General features: G+C 40.6%; 1 protein-coding gene across 1 annotated transcript in view; it reads right to left on the minus strand.

Annotated features, from left to right (window-relative positions):
• Window positions 1-15,996, minus strand: part of A2ML1 (alpha-2-macroglobulin like 1) — a 41,252-nt gene extending 25,256 nt beyond the window's left edge. The window contains exons 1-9 of the mRNA XM_060306279.1: window positions 15,849-15,996; window positions 7,684-7,704; window positions 6,804-6,963; window positions 6,081-6,165; window positions 5,461-5,587; window positions 4,873-4,978; window positions 4,436-4,545; window positions 3,262-3,429; window positions 1,490-1,717 (exon numbers count right to left, since the gene is read on the minus strand). Of these exons, the coding sequence (XP_060162262.1) occupies window positions 1,490-1,717; window positions 3,262-3,429; window positions 4,436-4,545; window positions 4,873-4,978; window positions 5,461-5,587; window positions 6,081-6,165; window positions 6,804-6,963; window positions 7,684-7,704; window positions 15,849-15,899 (1,056 nt within the window). The 5' untranslated portion in view covers window positions 15,900-15,996. The remainder of the gene's footprint in view (window positions 1-1,489; window positions 1,718-3,261; window positions 3,430-4,435; window positions 4,546-4,872; window positions 4,979-5,460; window positions 5,588-6,080; window positions 6,166-6,803; window positions 6,964-7,683; window positions 7,705-15,848) is intronic.
• Window positions 15,997-16,529: the final 533 nt, after the last annotated feature.

Raw genomic sequence — 16,529 nt, forward strand, 5'->3', positions numbered from 1 at the left:
TATATAAATAACTGAATCATGTTGCTGTACACCTGAAACTAACACAACACTGTAAATCAACTATACATCAATAAAAAATTTTTTAAAAAAATTCAGTGGAAATGAGTATACCTTGAAATTGTCTTGAGTCCTTCTGACATTTGACTCTCTGGAGGAGAAATCTCTTTTTAACTCTCCCTTCCTCTTCACTCTCCCTTGAAACTGAATTCACTGAGACGCCTTCTAAGCAGGCAGGCATCTCGGGCTCCAGTCAAGGGCTCTCTGGCCAGTTTCTCAGACTATCTTCCATACCGAGCAGCCCCAACTCCACTTTTCTCCTATAGGCCTCGCCACACTTCTGTCCCGAAGACAGTACATGTATTACCACTCTGCCTTATTATTTCCCACCTACCTCTCCTCATTCTGTTATTTAGGATGATTGTTTTAACTTGATGAAGACACTGGAATGATTCAGGGGGAGAAATTCTCTCAGAGACTTTAAGGAGATGATATGGGAATAAAGAGACTCTGGACCATCAAACCCAAGGTTCACATGAGTCTAAGTTCCTCACGATCATCAAGATGACCAGTAAAACTGCTTGCCTTTATATTTCTTTCAGTCTACAAGTTGTGACTTTATTTCCCCAGCAGAGCTGCTATCAATGTTAATTTTTTTTTTGCGGTACGCGGGCCTCACATTGTTGTGGCCTCTCCCGTTACGGAGCACAGGCTCTGGACGCGCAGGCTCAGCGGCCATGGCTCACGGGCCCAGCCGCTCCGCGGCATGTGGGATCTTCCAGGACCGGGGCACGAACCCGCGTTCCCTGCATCAGCAGGCGGACTCTCAACCACTGCACCACCAGGGAAGCCCTCGATGTTAATTTTTAACCCTATGTCATCTATTTAAAAATACTGACCAATGAAACACAGAATGAAATTTATTCTGAGTTGCCATCCCCTCCTCAACCTCCCTCTTACCCCATCCACCGGGCTCCCTTTCAGCCCTGGTCAGCAACATTGTCTCATTTATTCCTAGTTTTATTTCCCCACACAATTTCCCTGGACTCCTGTTCAAAATCTCTTTATTCCCCATTTCCCCCCATCTTTTATACCTATATAAACACAGTGGCCACTGGCCACATGTGACTACTGGAGCCCATGAAATGTAACTAGTCCAAACTCCTTTAAGTATAAAATACATACTTTGAGTTTCAAAGATTTGCAATGCAGCTGAAACACAGAATGTAAAATATCTATTAATAATTTTTTATTTTGACTTCATGTGGAAATGATCATATGTTGGATATACTAGGTTAGACAAAATATATTTTAAAAGTTAGTTTCCTCTGTTCTTTTAATTTTTTTAATGTGGCTTCTAAAAATTTAGAAATTATCTACGTGGCTTGCATTATATCTCTATCCAGACTGTCTGTTCACCCCGTCTAGCTCACTGTCTTTATTCCCTTTCCTTCCCAACACACTCTCACCCATCCCCATTTCCCAGTCTCACATAGTAGGAGAAGATGACTTCCTGGTCAGGTTCTGCATCAGCTGGATCGATGTAATACTCCACCAGCACTTCCTGGGGCCGGCCACATTCCAAGATGCCATTTGGCCGGTGGAGGGCAAGGAAGCTGCGAGTTGTGCTGTAGAAGGGGTCCAAGTCCAGGTAGGCATTGTGGTAGTAAGGAGGCATTTCTTCTGAATCATATGCCGTTTCTTCCAATTCGAACATGCCCTGAGAAAGAGAGAGAGAGAAAAAAAGGCCTTAAAATTCATGTACCCCAACCGTATTGACCCCATGGACTTGTTATGATTCTCAAATCTGTACTGCCTAAGAATGGCATGTAGGTATTTCACTAGAGGTTCAACCAAGAATATTTGAGGAGTCCATAATAGTGGTTATATGCAGCAGCATGTTGGTACAAAGGGGAGTAAAATAAGGGCTGAATTATAGTTGTCAGGAAGCAGGAAATTGTGGATGATATACCTTCAGAGACTGAAGCAGGGAAGAGATAACTGTGACTAAGAAATTAAAGGATATATCTCAGAGGTAAGAAAACTAGTTATAGAGGATAATAATCATTTCTAAGTGGAGTGATTGAATGATGCCTAGAGTACAGAAATACATAAATTAGCCAGAGCAGAAATAATATGTATTTGCTTGAGTAGTGTAGCTGGATGATTGCATTAAAGGCTTCAATTCTTCATCCCTCCCCATAGCAACATCCTTTTTTATAGTTTTTTTTTTCTTAATTTTATTTATTTTATTTGGTTGCACCAGGTCTTAGCTGGGGCAAGCAGGCTCCTTAGTTGTGGCTTGCCGGATCCTTTAGTTGAAGCACACGTTCTCCTTAGTTGCGGCCGGCGGGCTCCTTAGTTGTGGCATTCGAACTCTTAGTTGAAGCATGCATGTGGGATCTAGTTCCACGACCAGGGATCGAACCCAGGCTCCCTGCATTGGGAGCGCAGAGTCTGAACCGCTGCACCACCAGGGAAGTCCACTTTACCAAGTGTGCCCTTTTAGTCTAACTGTGGACCTACCATGTGACTTGTTCTTGGGAATGGGTGTTAGCATACGCAAGATAAGTAGAGCCTTAGAAAAGCCCCTGAACGTCTGCTTTGCTCTTGCATGTCTGCTTTCGCTCTTGCATCGCTTCACTGCCATGGGAATATACCTGGGCTAGCTCGGTGGATTGTGAGACGTGTGGAGCGCCAGCCTACAGTCAGCTGACCCACAGACAAGGAAGTCCACCAAGATCGGTAGAGCTGCCCTTCTGTCTAACCAGCTACAGGAGCAATAAACACTTCCTGTTGTGTACACTAAAGTTCTGTAGTTGTCTGCTAAGCAGTAGTGTGTGGCAACTGATAACTGATACAAGTAACCTTCCCTATAAGTTATGCAAAACCTAGAATTCTCTTCTTTGTTATTTTAATGAGCAACAGAAAGAGGGAAAAGGGGAATAGGAGGAAGAAGATGACTCTGAACCACTTTTTCCTCCCTAATCTGATTTCAAATAAAGGATCAGATAGAGATGGAGTTAAGTTATAAAATGAATTAGTAGAAATAGCAATTTTTATCTGAAGGTCATTTATTTGATTGTTATTAAAAATGGGATCTAAGAAAAACTTTTTGTCAGCTGAAGGGCAGGACCGATGAATAGGGGAGATGGAATTCCCCAGGGGTGGTGAGTGGTGGTGTAGTAGGGGGAAAAGGAAAATTTTGATGTTTTCCTTCAGGGAGGCCTTCCTTCCTGGAAAGCTGGACCTCCCAGTGCTTACCTCCAGAGAAATGCCTTTCCCGTCCCAATTAGCCGTGTCCAGCTCGAAGGCAGCAAGACCTTCATCGTCAGTCGTTAGGGTCTGCTTCATGGTTCCTTTTTCGCCACGAATCATCAGAAACACTGTATGACGCTTGAGGGGGGAGTCATCATGGCCCCTAACTCTTATCTGAGGGGTGAAGGTCATTAGGGCATTAGAGTCAGGTTTAGTGTAAGTTTGAAACTGTAAGAATACATTTCAGGAAAGAGTCCAGAGAAAGGTAAATGTGGAAAGTAGGGGTTGGAAAGTAGGATCTATGAGGAATTGAAAAACACACAGAAGTAGCTTGGCAGGGAGCAGAAGTAGATTTGCCACATGGGTTATGAAGCGTCAGGGTCCTTCCTTTGCATACACCCCTGCCAAGCCTCTGTACATTTTTTTTGCTTTCATTTTCCTACAGAGAGACCCCTTCCACTCCTAAATTGTATAATCCTTAGGCTTTAAGAAAGTCTGGATCTACTCTTGGTCTAGAGAAAAGATGACTAAGGAATAAATGGATCTAAATATGTACAACATTCTTGTGTTCAGCAGTTGTTTGGGAAGTGAAGAAAGCTAAGCTGGAGAGAGGGGTAGATTGCTAGGAATCAGCAAGAAAACACTACCAATTTTTAAATCTCTAAAAACAATGCTTCAGGAGCTATGAATGGCTCTCTGTCACAGGAAGCTTGATATTAACCTTGCCTAGATGCAGAAGCTCAGACTAGATGATCTCTCCAGATAACTCGCAGCTCTAAAATTCAAAGATTTAAACATGAGAATGTGAACCCCTGGCATGAGGAAGGGCACTGAAGTCACATTAATATTCAAGGCACGTGTCATACGAGATTAAGGACACACAGTGCAAGGAGTTAAGCACATACTCTGAGGCAGGCTGCCTGGCTTTGATCATAGTTAACACTTACGAGCTTATGACCTTGGGAAAATCATTTAACCTCTCTGTGCCTCAGCCTCCTTATTTGTAAAGTGGGGCCAATAACAGTGCCTAACTCAGGATTGTTGTAAAGATTAAACAAGTGAATACACATAAAGTACTTCGAACAATGCTAAGTTAGCTATTATCATATGTGTACCGGAAGGAGGTGACAGTGGATGGTTAAGCATTTTTTTGTCTGTGCAGAGACAAGTTTTAACATACCTTTCCACTGAAGGGGAAATTAGGGTAATAATAATAATTGGTGTCTTCAAAGGTCATTGAGCCCCTTCGTGAAGAAACGTCGATATACCGAGTGGTATTGGCCTCCACTCCTGCAGAGGGAAACCAGATGTATGATGATCTAAAAACCTGATATCCTCACCTTCATGTTTAACATAAAATCCCTGAAAGGATGGTGCCACTGGAAGTAGGAAGCTGAATATATTTCTGGCCAAAGATCCAAACCAACTCCTCCTCCTCAAACTTTTCAGGGAGTGGATGGCAGAGGGAATCTGGCATTTCCCTTTGACTGTGAACTAGGAACAGAGTCCCTTCCAAACAGCGATGAGGGTGGGTCTTGACTCCTCTGAGTAGGTCTGGCTCTGGGACAGCTCTTTTCCCTTCTCTTTTCTTAATGAACCAAGGAGCATCTCACTTACCTGTCCCTTCTTCCACCATAGTAGCCACGATACTGATGTCCCATCTGTAAGAATGATCAGTGAAGTTGAAGGCCACAGAAGCTGAGAGGCATCCTGCTTTGTCAGTCTAATGACACAATCAGAGAGACAGAGAGGGAGAGAGAGGATGAATAACCTAATCTTTACTTCCATTTCATGATGTCCTGTAGAAGAAAATAAGTTCTCATCTCTATACTTTCATTTCTCCAATTTTAAGATAGAAACCCCATCCCATAACATGAAGTATATACCCACACATATATAATTATAAAGCAACTTGGAAGTTCCAAGATATGAGGAGAAAAGAACCCACTTCAGGACAGGAAAATTTTATCTCCCAAGGGTTTAGGTTAATTTCTTGATTCCAAGGCAGATTCTAAAAGGCTTTATCTTTCGTGGGGATAAAAAAGACTGCCTTGTTCTTTGGAACTGGGATAATAACCATGTGAAATGCTTTCTACTTTGGGTTTTTGTTTGTTTGTTTGTTTTTAACCACTTTTCTATATTGGTGCTTACTTACTCTTTAGGACATAGGAACTAAGGTTCCTTTTCCACATCCCATTTACTCACCTTTCCAGAGATATTCTTGCATCTGTCAGACGGGAATTCCCCTTCTGACCTTGGAGACCAGTAAATATATGCCTTTTGACACACTGATACATGCACTATCCCAGGCACGGGCTTTCCATAGGTGTACCTAACCCAGAAAAGCATGAGAGTCAGAGTTGGGCAATTCTACTTACGATCCAACCCTCCTCCTCCAAACACCACTTTTCCTTCTCTCTCACATTCCCACCTCTGGAAGTACTCTGACAGTCCTAGCCTTCTCCAGCTCTCATTCACATCCCTGCTTTGCTCAAAGCCTTAGAGTATTGCCATTTCACAATAAATACCATCCAAAGGACAACAACAGTGTCTTTCTTTTTCCTTACTCCTATTTCCCCATGGGATTCAATATTGTGCTCTGTACAAAGGAGACACTAAATCAATAATGCTGGCTGAGACAGCAGTGGAAAGTAAGGACAGAAGCACAATTAGAACATGTGTTCTTGCAGAACTCTTGACTCTGGACTACATAAAGCATCCCAAGGTTTAGCTGCTACCTCCACAATCCCTCTTTCCATAACACTCCCTCACAACATCTCTCAATATAGCTTTAATCCTCACTGGATCCAGAGCTTTATTCTTACCTACAGCAAATTTTCACCAAGAAAGAATCGTCGACCATTGATAACTGTTTGGGTTCCACCACTTCCAACTTAAACTTAGGCAGCACTGGAGAGAGATGGAAAACGAAGAGGAAGAAGGTTTTACCATACAGGTAGTGGTCAAAAAGAGGTAGTTTAAAGTAGAGGGGTATAAAGCAGTGATAATTAAGTAGCTAATTAAATTAACAGGGCATTATTAAGGTAAAATGCTCCTGAAGTTATCAGCCGGTTTAGCACTAAAAGGAATAAATAATCCCTCTGGGGGTTTTTTTGTTGTTGTTTTTAGATAAGAAGTGGATTTATTTAGAGAGAAACACACTCCACAGATAGAGTGTGGGCCATTTCAGAAGGCGAGAGGCCCAAGAATATGGGGCAGTTAGTTTTTATGGGCTGGGTAATTTCAAAGGCTAATAGGTGGGAGGATTATTCCAACTATTTTGGGGACGGGGCAGAGATTTCCAGTAATTGGGCCACTGTCCACGTTTTGATCTTTGATGGTCGGCCTGGGAACTGTCATGGCTCTGGTGGGTGTGCCACTTAGCTTATGCTAATGTGTTACAATGAGCGTATAATGAGGCTCAAGGTCCACTGGAAGTCAAATCTTCCACCATCTTGGACCTGGTTCCTAATAGATTTTACTTGACCTTTGCTGATTTTGACACAAGATTATGTCCAACACTTTGACCTACTAATTCTCCCACCTACCATATTCTTCCACACTGAAGGTGCCAAAGGTCTTGCCCTCTGCCACAGCCACACTGTAGGTGCCCAGCGTCGCCTCTGGTGCCAGTTGGAAGGACAGGTCTACAATGCCTTCCCTGGGCACCACGTTCAGCCACTGTGCAATCCTATTGTCGTTTGGATCCTGTGTCCATTAAAAAGAAATCCCATGACGTGCCTGCCTCTTTGATTCCCACCCTGCACTGCAGAAAGCAGGTAAAGAAGCAAAAAGAACCTAAAGAATCCCACCCATCGCTCGTGACCCCCATGGTCTGTGTCCAGGAAGAAAAGGGCCCTTGTGGATACAAACAATCAGACTGAGTCCTTTAAAATGTTATCATGTTTCAGAAAGTGGGCTTTAGGATGCCCTTTACAAAGAGTGATTATTCTTGGTCCCTTAAGTGGGGCAATGCTGAGGGGACTGATTGTAAGATACCTGAATGATAGGTAATTTGACAGAAAAATGGAGGAGAAGCTGTGAGGAATTTCGCCTTCTTAATACTTCTCACAGGTATTCTTGTCATGTTCAATGGTTGAGTGTCTGTGATAATAGCCAACCCAAAGACTAAGAGTACAGAACAAACCCTCGTTGGATTGATACAGTACAGAGAAGGTACAGGCATCAGAGTAGGAAGGTTCATCACTATAGAGGTTGGTGTCCTTATTTACAGAGGTTTAACACTGAGAGGGGCAGGGTGGGCAGAGGCAAGAGAACAGGCACAGCTTAGGCGGGATTGCAGGTACTTTGTGCTGGTGCAGAGTCTCAGGCTCTGGGCCAAGATCCCAGAGTCGTTGCTGACTTCAAGCTTTAGCACCAACCACCTTCTCCACAACTGACAGAAAAGAAAAAGAAACTTCTACTTACTTGCAGTTCCACAATGGAGTACTGAAAAGGAAAACCAGATAATATGGGTTAAAGAAGAACCATCAATAAGGGTAGCCTTGCTGAAAGCAAAAAGTTCACGAAGGCCTCTCTCTTCCTCTGTTGCCCACTCCTTCCTTTCTAAATGTCTCTTTTGTGCCCTGGTAAGAGTAACAGTGGGGCAAAGGCTTACTGGCTGCCGGAGGAGAGAGAAGAGCTTTCCTAAAGGGATTGCCAGTCTCCAAAAAATTTGAAGAAATGGAACTTCAGACCCTCAGCATCCATCAGTGCTCTGTGACTGAGCTCTTTGCCCTAAGAGAAAATATTAGTATCTGGGGGCTCCACCGTGTTTAAACCTCTTCTTGGTAGCTGACGTTCTCCTGGCCTCCTCCTCCACTTTCTGAATGCCAGTGGGCAGGAACCTTTCAAGCATTGCAAAATAACTTCTTAAAAAAAAAAAAAATGTTTAAAAGAGCTCCATCAAAGGGTCATGTACCATTTCCTCAAGCAAATGGATATTAAAACCACTAAGTTTAATTGGAGAATGAGTCATTGTGCTAGTTGTCAAAGTGTCACACCAAAATTACTTGCTAATTTCAAAAAAAGGACACACCTTATCGTTGGAGAAATTAGGCTGTCATCACCTTAACTAAGTAATCAAACTCACCATCACTAATAATGGGACAACCTGACATTATGTGCCTCCAGAGATGTATTTGAGGTTCACAGCATTACCTATTTTTCTTTCACCAAATATTTTTTACCGAAAGTTTAGCTTAAACCTAATTAAGACTTCAGAGCTACTTCCAGAAGATAAAGGAACAAGTTATATTACACAGTAAGGAAATAATCAGGCAAATCAAGAATATCAAATATTCCATAAGACAACTAGGCTTCCTCAAAAGTCAATATCATATTCCAGAATGCGGACATTCTATAAGTCATCTAGCCTGATCTCTCTCTCACCCTCTCTCTCTCAAAAAAAAAAAAAAAATCAATCTAATAAGAAAATAAGGGGGATTTGTTTAGATTAAGAGAAATTTTTGAAATGTAACAATCAAATGTAATGCATGAATTTGATCAGATCATAGTTTGGAAAAAAAAACTCAGTTATTTGGAAAAATTAGAACTGAACATTAAATGATATTAATAATTATTGTTAATTTTCTAAGGTGTTATAATAATACGACGATTATTTAAGATACACTTTTAAAAGATGCAGGCACCTAAATAAATAAAGCAAATATTAACAGATATAAAGGGAGGAATTGACAGTAACACAATAATAGTAGGGGACTTTAACACCCCATGTACATCAATGGACAGGTCATCCGGAAAGAAACTCAGTAGGGAAACAGTTGCTTTAAATGACTTATTAGACCAAATGAACATATATATGTTCATATGTATATGAACATATAGAGAGATATATTTATATATATATAATATAATATAGAACATTCTATCCAAAAGCAGCCAAATGCACATTCTTTTCAAGTGTACATTGAACATTATAGCATGATAGACACATGACAGGCCACAAAAAGAATCTCAATAAATTTAAGAAAACTGAAATCATATCAAGTATCTTTTTCAACCATGACACTATGAGACTAAAAATCAACTACAAGATAAAAACAGCAAAAAACATAAACCCCTGGAGGTTAACCAACATGTTATTAGACAACCAATGGATCACTGAAAAAAATCAAAAAATAAAATACTTGGAGACAACAAAAACAAAAACACAATGATACAAAATCTATGGGATGCAGCAAAAGCAATTCTAAGAGGGAAGTTTATAGTAATACAAGCCTACCTCAGGAAATAAGAAAAATCTCAAAAAACCCCCACAACCTAATCTTATATCTAAAGGAACTAGAAAAGAAGAACAAACAGAACCCAAAGTTAGTGGAAGGAAATTATAAAGATCAGAGCAGAAATAAATGAAATAGAGGCAAAAAAAAAAGAAAAGATCAATGAAACTAAGAGCCGATTCCTCAAAAAAGATAAACAAATTGATAAGCCTTTAGCCAGACTCATCAAGAAAAAAAAGAGAGGGCCCAAATTAATAAAACCAAAAATGAAAAAGGAGAAGTGACAATCAACACCTCAGAAATACAAAGGTTTGTAAGAGATTACCATGAATAATCACCCATCAATAAAATGGACAACCTAGAAGAAATGGACAAATTTCTAGAAATGTACAATCTCCCAAGACTAAACTGGAAGAAACAGAAAATATGAACAGACCAATTATCATTAATAAAATTGAATCAGTAATTTTTTAAAAACTCCCAACACACAGAAGTTCAGGACCAGATGGCTTCATAGATGACTTCTATCAAACGTTTAGAGAAGAGTTCTCAAACTATTCCAAAAAATTGCAGAGGAAGGAATGCTTTACAACTTATTCTATGAGGTCAGCATCACCCTGATAGCAAAACCAGACAAAGATATCACAAAAAAAGAAAATTAAAGGCCAATATCACTGATGAACATGGATGCAAAAAGCTTCAATAAAATGTTAGCAAACCAAATCCAACAGTGCATTAAAAGGATCATACAACATGATCAAGTGGAATTTATCTTAAGGATGCAAGGGTGGTTCAATACCCACAAATCAATCAATGTGAAACACCAAACAAATTGAAGAATAAAAATCATGTGACCATCTCAACAGATACATAAAAAGCTTTTGACAAGATTAAACATCCATTTATAATTTAAAAAAAAAACTCTCAACAAAGTGGGTATACAGGGAACATACCTCAACATAATAAAGGCCATATATGACGAGCCCACAGCTAACATCATACTCAACAGTGAAAAGCTGAAAGCACTTCCTCTAAGATCAGGAGCAAGACATTGATTCCCAAAGAAGTAAAACTGTCATTGTTTATAGACAGCCTGATACTATACATAGAAAATCCTAAAGATGCCACCAAAAAAATAACTAAAACTCACCAATAAATTTGGTGAGGTTACAGATACAAAATTAATATACAGAAATCTGTTTCATTTCTACACACTATCAGAAAGAGAAATTAAGAAAATGATCCCAATTACAATCACATCAAAAAGAATAAAATACCTAGGAGTAAATCTGAGGAAGTAAAAGACCAGTACTCAGAAAACTATAAGACACTGATGAAAGAAATTGAAGATGATACAAACAATGGAAAGATATAACATGTTCATGGATTGGAAGAATTAATATTGTTAAAATGACCATACTACCCAAGGCAATCTACAGACTCAATGCAATCCCTATCAAAATACCAATGGCATTTTTCACAGAACTAGAATAAATAATTCTAAACTTTGTATGGAAACACAATAGAGGCCAAATAGCCAAAACAATCTTGAGAAAGAAGAACAAAGCTGCAGTCATCATGCTCCCTGATTTCAAACTATACTACAAACCTATAGTAATCAAAATGGTATGGTACTGGCACAAAACCAGATACATAGATCAATGGAATAGAATAGAGAGCCCAGAAATGAGCCCACACATATATGGGCAATTAATCTACAACAAAGGAGGTAAGAATATATAATGGGGAAAAGACATCCTCTTCAAGAAATGGCGCTGGGAAAGCTGGACAGCTACATGCAAAAGAATCAAAGTGGTCTACTCTCTCACACCATACACAAAAATAAATTCAAAATGGATTAAAGACTTAAATGTTAAACCTGAAACCATAAAAATTTTAGAAGAAAACATAGGCAGTAAACTCTTTGACATTGGTCTTAGTAATTATTTTTTGGATATGTCTCCTCAGGTAGGGGAAGAAAAAGCAAAAAATGTTTAATGGCACTACATCAAACTAAAAAGCTTTTTCACAGTGAAGGAAACTATCAACAAAATGAAAAGGCTGCCTACTGAATGGGAGAAGATATTTACAAATGATATATCTGATAAAGGGATAATATCCAAAATATACAAAGATTTCATACAACTCAACATCAAAAAAAGCAACCTAATAAAAAAAAAAAAAGGGCAGGACTTCCCTGGTGGCGCAGTGGTTAAGAATCCACCTGCCAATGCAGGGGACACGGATTCAAGCCCTGGTCTGGGAAGATCCAACATGCCACAGATCAACTAAGCCCATGTGCCACAACTACTGAACCTGTGCCCTAGAGCCCGCGAGCCACAACTACTGAGTCCACGCACTGCAACTACTGAAGCCTGCATGCCTAGAGCCCGTGCTCCACAACAAGAGAAGCCACCGCAATGAGAAGCCCATGCAGTGCAACAAAGAGTAGCCCGTTCGCCACAACTAGAGAAAGCCCACGCAGCAATGAAGACCCAATGCAACCAAAAAATTTTAAAAAGAAGATGTTATATATATATATATATATATAATGGAATATTACTCAGCCATAAAAAAAATGAAATCTTGCCATTTGCAACAACATGGATGGACCTAGAGGGCATTATACTAAGTGAAATAAGCCAGACAGAGAAAGACAAATACTGTATGATTTCACATATATGTGAAATCTAAAAAACAAAACAAATGAACAAGCATAACAAAACAGAAACAGAGTCATAGATACAGAGAACAAACTGGTGGTTGTCAGAGGGGTGTGGGGTGCAGAAAGGAAAGAAATAGTTGAAGGTGATTAAGAGGTGCAAATTTCCAGCTGCAAAATAAATGAGTCATGGGTATGAAATGCACAGTGTGGGGAGTATAGTCCAAATCTATGTAATATTTTTGTAGGGTGACAGATGACAACTGGACTTATGGAGATCAGTTTGAAATGTTTAGCAATATCAAATCATTATGTGATGTAACAGGTACTAACATAGTGTTGTAGGTCAATTATACTTAAAAAACAAACAAACTCATAGAAAAAGATCAGATTTGGGAATTCCCTGCGGTACATGATTAGGACTTGGCGCTTTCACTGCCGAAGGCCCAGGTTCAATCCTTGGTCAGGGAACTAAGATCCTGCAAGCCATGCGGCCTGGCAAAGAAAAAGATCAGATTTTTTGCTACCAAGTCAGGGGATGGGGGGATGGGGAATTGGATGAAGACGGTCAAAAGGTACAAACTCCCGGGCTTCCCTGGTGGCGCAGTGGTTGAGAGTCCGCCTGCCGATGCAGGGGACACGGGTTCGTGTCCCGGTCCAGGACTATCCCACATGCCGCGGAGCGGCTGGGCCTGTGAGCCATGGCCGCTGAGCCTGCACGTCTGGAGCCTGTGCCCCGCAACGGGAGAGGCCACAACAGTGAGAGGCCCGCGTACCACAAAAAAAAAAAAAGGTACAAACTTCCAGTTACAGGAGACATAAGTACTAGGGGTATAATATATAACCTGATAAATATAATTCACACTGCTGCATGTTATATATAGAAGTTGCTAAGAGATTAAATCCTAAGAGTTCTCATCACAAGGAAAATTTTTTTCTACTTCCTTAATTTTGTATCTATATGAGATGATAGATGTTCACTAACCTTATTGTGATACAGTACTGTATCATACAGTACTGTATGCCAATTATATCTCAATAAAACTGGAAAGTAAAAAACAGTTATCTCAGGTAATAGCTCTCTTTCTGGCCCAATCCCACACATACACACCCCCCCCACCCCCATTTACATTCTTTTAGGCATTTAAGAAAGAAGTAAAAGTTTCTCCTGACTCTCTGGGACCTTGATTGCCTTCAGCTCAAAATAATCCACATGCCAAAGTGGCACATTTAGGGTGGCAGTTAAGGGGTGGGGAGAATATTCTGCCCTCCTTCCTTAAGGGAAGAATAGGACATGTACAAACCGGGCTCTTTATACAATAAGGAGGCAAGTATCACTGAGATTACTGTGGACTGCTATAAATTCTACAAAAAAACACAACAAACAAAAGAAACCAGTTCCTCAGATAGCAAAGTACTTTTCTCACACAGGGAGTCAAGAAGCAGATTTGGACACCAGTCAGGCAGAAGCAGTCTCTGGAAGGAAACAAGTGTTCAACTAGGAAGATAGCATTTGCACTGGAAGCTGCCTGAGGTTTCTGAATTAATGGGTGTAGCAACCAAGTTAGATAGAATCAGTTAGTATCATGTATGCTTCAGTTGCTTGAGGATAAAATCCTGAACTTTGTAAACTCACAATTTTTGTCACTCTGTTACCGAGTAAAAAAATGTTTAGTTAATTTCAGTGTTTCATTTGGAGTTTCAAATTCAGTGTTTCAAATTTTCAGTATTTCAAGTTGGAACTTGGAGCAGGGGCTGACTAAAGAAATGGTGTGAGGAGGAAGGAGTAATTTGACAACAGAAATAGAGCATAGCTATGGAAATCAGAGCACCCCTCAGCAATTCGGCTCAATTTGAGCATAGGAAAGATAATGTAAGAGGGGTAGCTAATGAGATCAACCTCCAGGGGGCAGTAGAGTCTAAAATAACTGGCTGTGGCTACACTTTAACCCTTGCATACCCTCTTTTCAGCTCTGGAATCAACACTCTGTTTAAGACGTAAGTACTTAATATTACACCCAACTGATAAAGAATACAGCTGATACGAAGAAGAAACTGAAAAGAATTCTAAATCGGGAAAGAAAGTAGTGGTTGGAGGAGGCTACCAATTAATAATAAGCTTATAGCTTCCCTGTGCACTGGGAAAGGAAACAGCAGTTCTGAAAACATGGAGATGGAAATATAAGTAATGCTTTCTCCAAAATTATCTTTTAAATTTTCATTTGAATACATGGGCTGTAACTGAAGGAAAAAGAAGACAGCCAGGAGTGTCTGAGAGGTCTTTCAAAAGCACTTAGAAATGACACAAGAAAAAAAAAATTGAGAGCAAACCTATCATAAGGCTAATGATTCTAGCGATCAGGTAGTTCAAGGAAAATTTAAGTATTCACCAAATGTTACCACATTTTTACCTTTGGCAACAGAACTTTACCTTAAAAGAATTGTCTGCTCTATAAATTACCTTGCCTCATAGCAAAAAAAAAAAAAAAAAAAAAAAAAAAGATGGTGGGGGTGGATATTCTTATTTCTTCCTTCTGTTAAATACACTCCTGAATTATTTCTTAGTATTTGAACTGCAAAGCCACTAGGTGTCACTCCTGGAAGGAAAGTCTTGAAGTTTGCAAGAAACTCTTTTAAAAACAGCAGCAAATGGAACCATCTCTCAGGAATGTTAACCTAATTGATGTTCTCAGCTATCAAACATGTCAGCTAGATGCCTCTGCATGTTTTCAGGCAGACAAGGGCGGGGACGATTTGGATGTGTGCCCAGAGTCTAGAACTCCAGTTCCCACAAGCATTCTGCACCTAGAGGGCCTCCCCACCCCGGAAAGAATCTCTTCTCTTCTCTCTTCTCTCTCAGTCAGCCCTACCCCTTTCCCTTTCCCTGTCCCTCTTCCCAACTAATTTCTCACCCGGTCATTCACTGGAACAAAGTTGCTGGTGAGGGTGACGATGCGAAAATGCACTAGAAGGAAACAGGCATCATTAGCAAAGGAGATTTTTTTCCCCTCTCAGAATCTTTCTTTCTTCTACCCTTTCTGCTTCCTCACACATACTTCTTAGTCAGCAAAATCCCATCAGGTTTTACTTTTGTAATAAAACCTAGTCTGACAGAGAGCTCACACCCCAAACGGTTTTTCTTCCTGGCTCCTGACTGTGAAACCTCAGAATGGAATCCCCTTCTAAGGCAGAAGGAACAAATACGAATCACAGGGCTCCGGCCAAATGCCCTTGATGATGCTCTCTGATTTGTACACAAGCAGCTTGCTGTGAGAACCAAGGATCCAGTTACACCTGCCAAATTCCATTCCAAGAGAAATGTGTATTTTGTTTTATTTTATTTATTGACTTATTTGTGGTTTTGGCTGCACCACTCGGCTTGTGGAATCTTAGTCCCCCGACCAGAGATCAAACCCAGGCCCACAGCAGTGAAAGCACCGGGTCCTAATCACTGGACCACCGGGGGACTTCCCTGTATTTTGTTTTAGATACACACACACAGTAGCAACTCCACCAACTAGTCTTTTGCGTTTGTAGTACTGCATGTATTCAACACCCATAACCCTTCATCCCTCCAGACCCCCCTCCCTTCCTTGGTCCACCGGCCTGCCACCAACCCACAAAGCCCCTCTACCGATGGGTGCAGCTGTTCCCAGGCTTTTGTCTCATCCCATCTGTGTGCCTCTTACCTTGCTGCCCTGGGTTATAGACAGGTTTGTCCGTTTGTATAAAGATGCCATTCTGCTGCCTCTGAATTAGAACCCTTTTCTTCTCCTCAAAGTTGATTTTATTTCCAGTTCCTCTCACCCGGACCGTGGCTACTTCTTCTGTGCCACCAGAAGGAAGTGGTACCTGGCCAAGACAAGGGAGCTCTGGGAAGGAGTAGGAGACTGGGGGAACAGAATCAACCCGTCTCAACCCAAGAGGGAGAATCAAAGGAAAGAAATGAGTTAGATAGGGGTAGCAAGGGTAGAGCCATTAAAAAGTTGCCAGAGGATAATATCAGAAGTTATGTCCAGGAATTGAAGTTTAGGAGAGATAGGTTTAAAGCCCATGGCAAGAGTAAAATTACAGAAAACATACTTAAAGAGAAATTATAGTGAATACCCAGGAAGGAGAATAGGAAAGTTGAGGACTACAGTTGGGCTAAGCCTGTACTTACTGAAAAGGACTTGCAATGCAAGAGCTTCGTCTCCGATCCAGAATGTGTTAGCAATGTGTGGGTCTTGCCCTTGGTCTCCAGACTGATAGTAAATTTTACATCATCGTACCCAGGGCTCAGATCCAAACAAACCTTCTGAGTAGAAGGGAACTTAAGAAGAGCTGGTAATGTCACCAGGTAGTTTCTGTTGAAGAAGCAAAAGGATTTC

This window comes from Globicephala melas, chromosome 10 (assembly GCF_963455315.2).
Source record: "Globicephala melas chromosome 10, mGloMel1.2, whole genome shotgun sequence".
NCBI lineage: Eukaryota > Metazoa > Chordata > Mammalia > Artiodactyla > Delphinidae > Globicephala > Globicephala melas.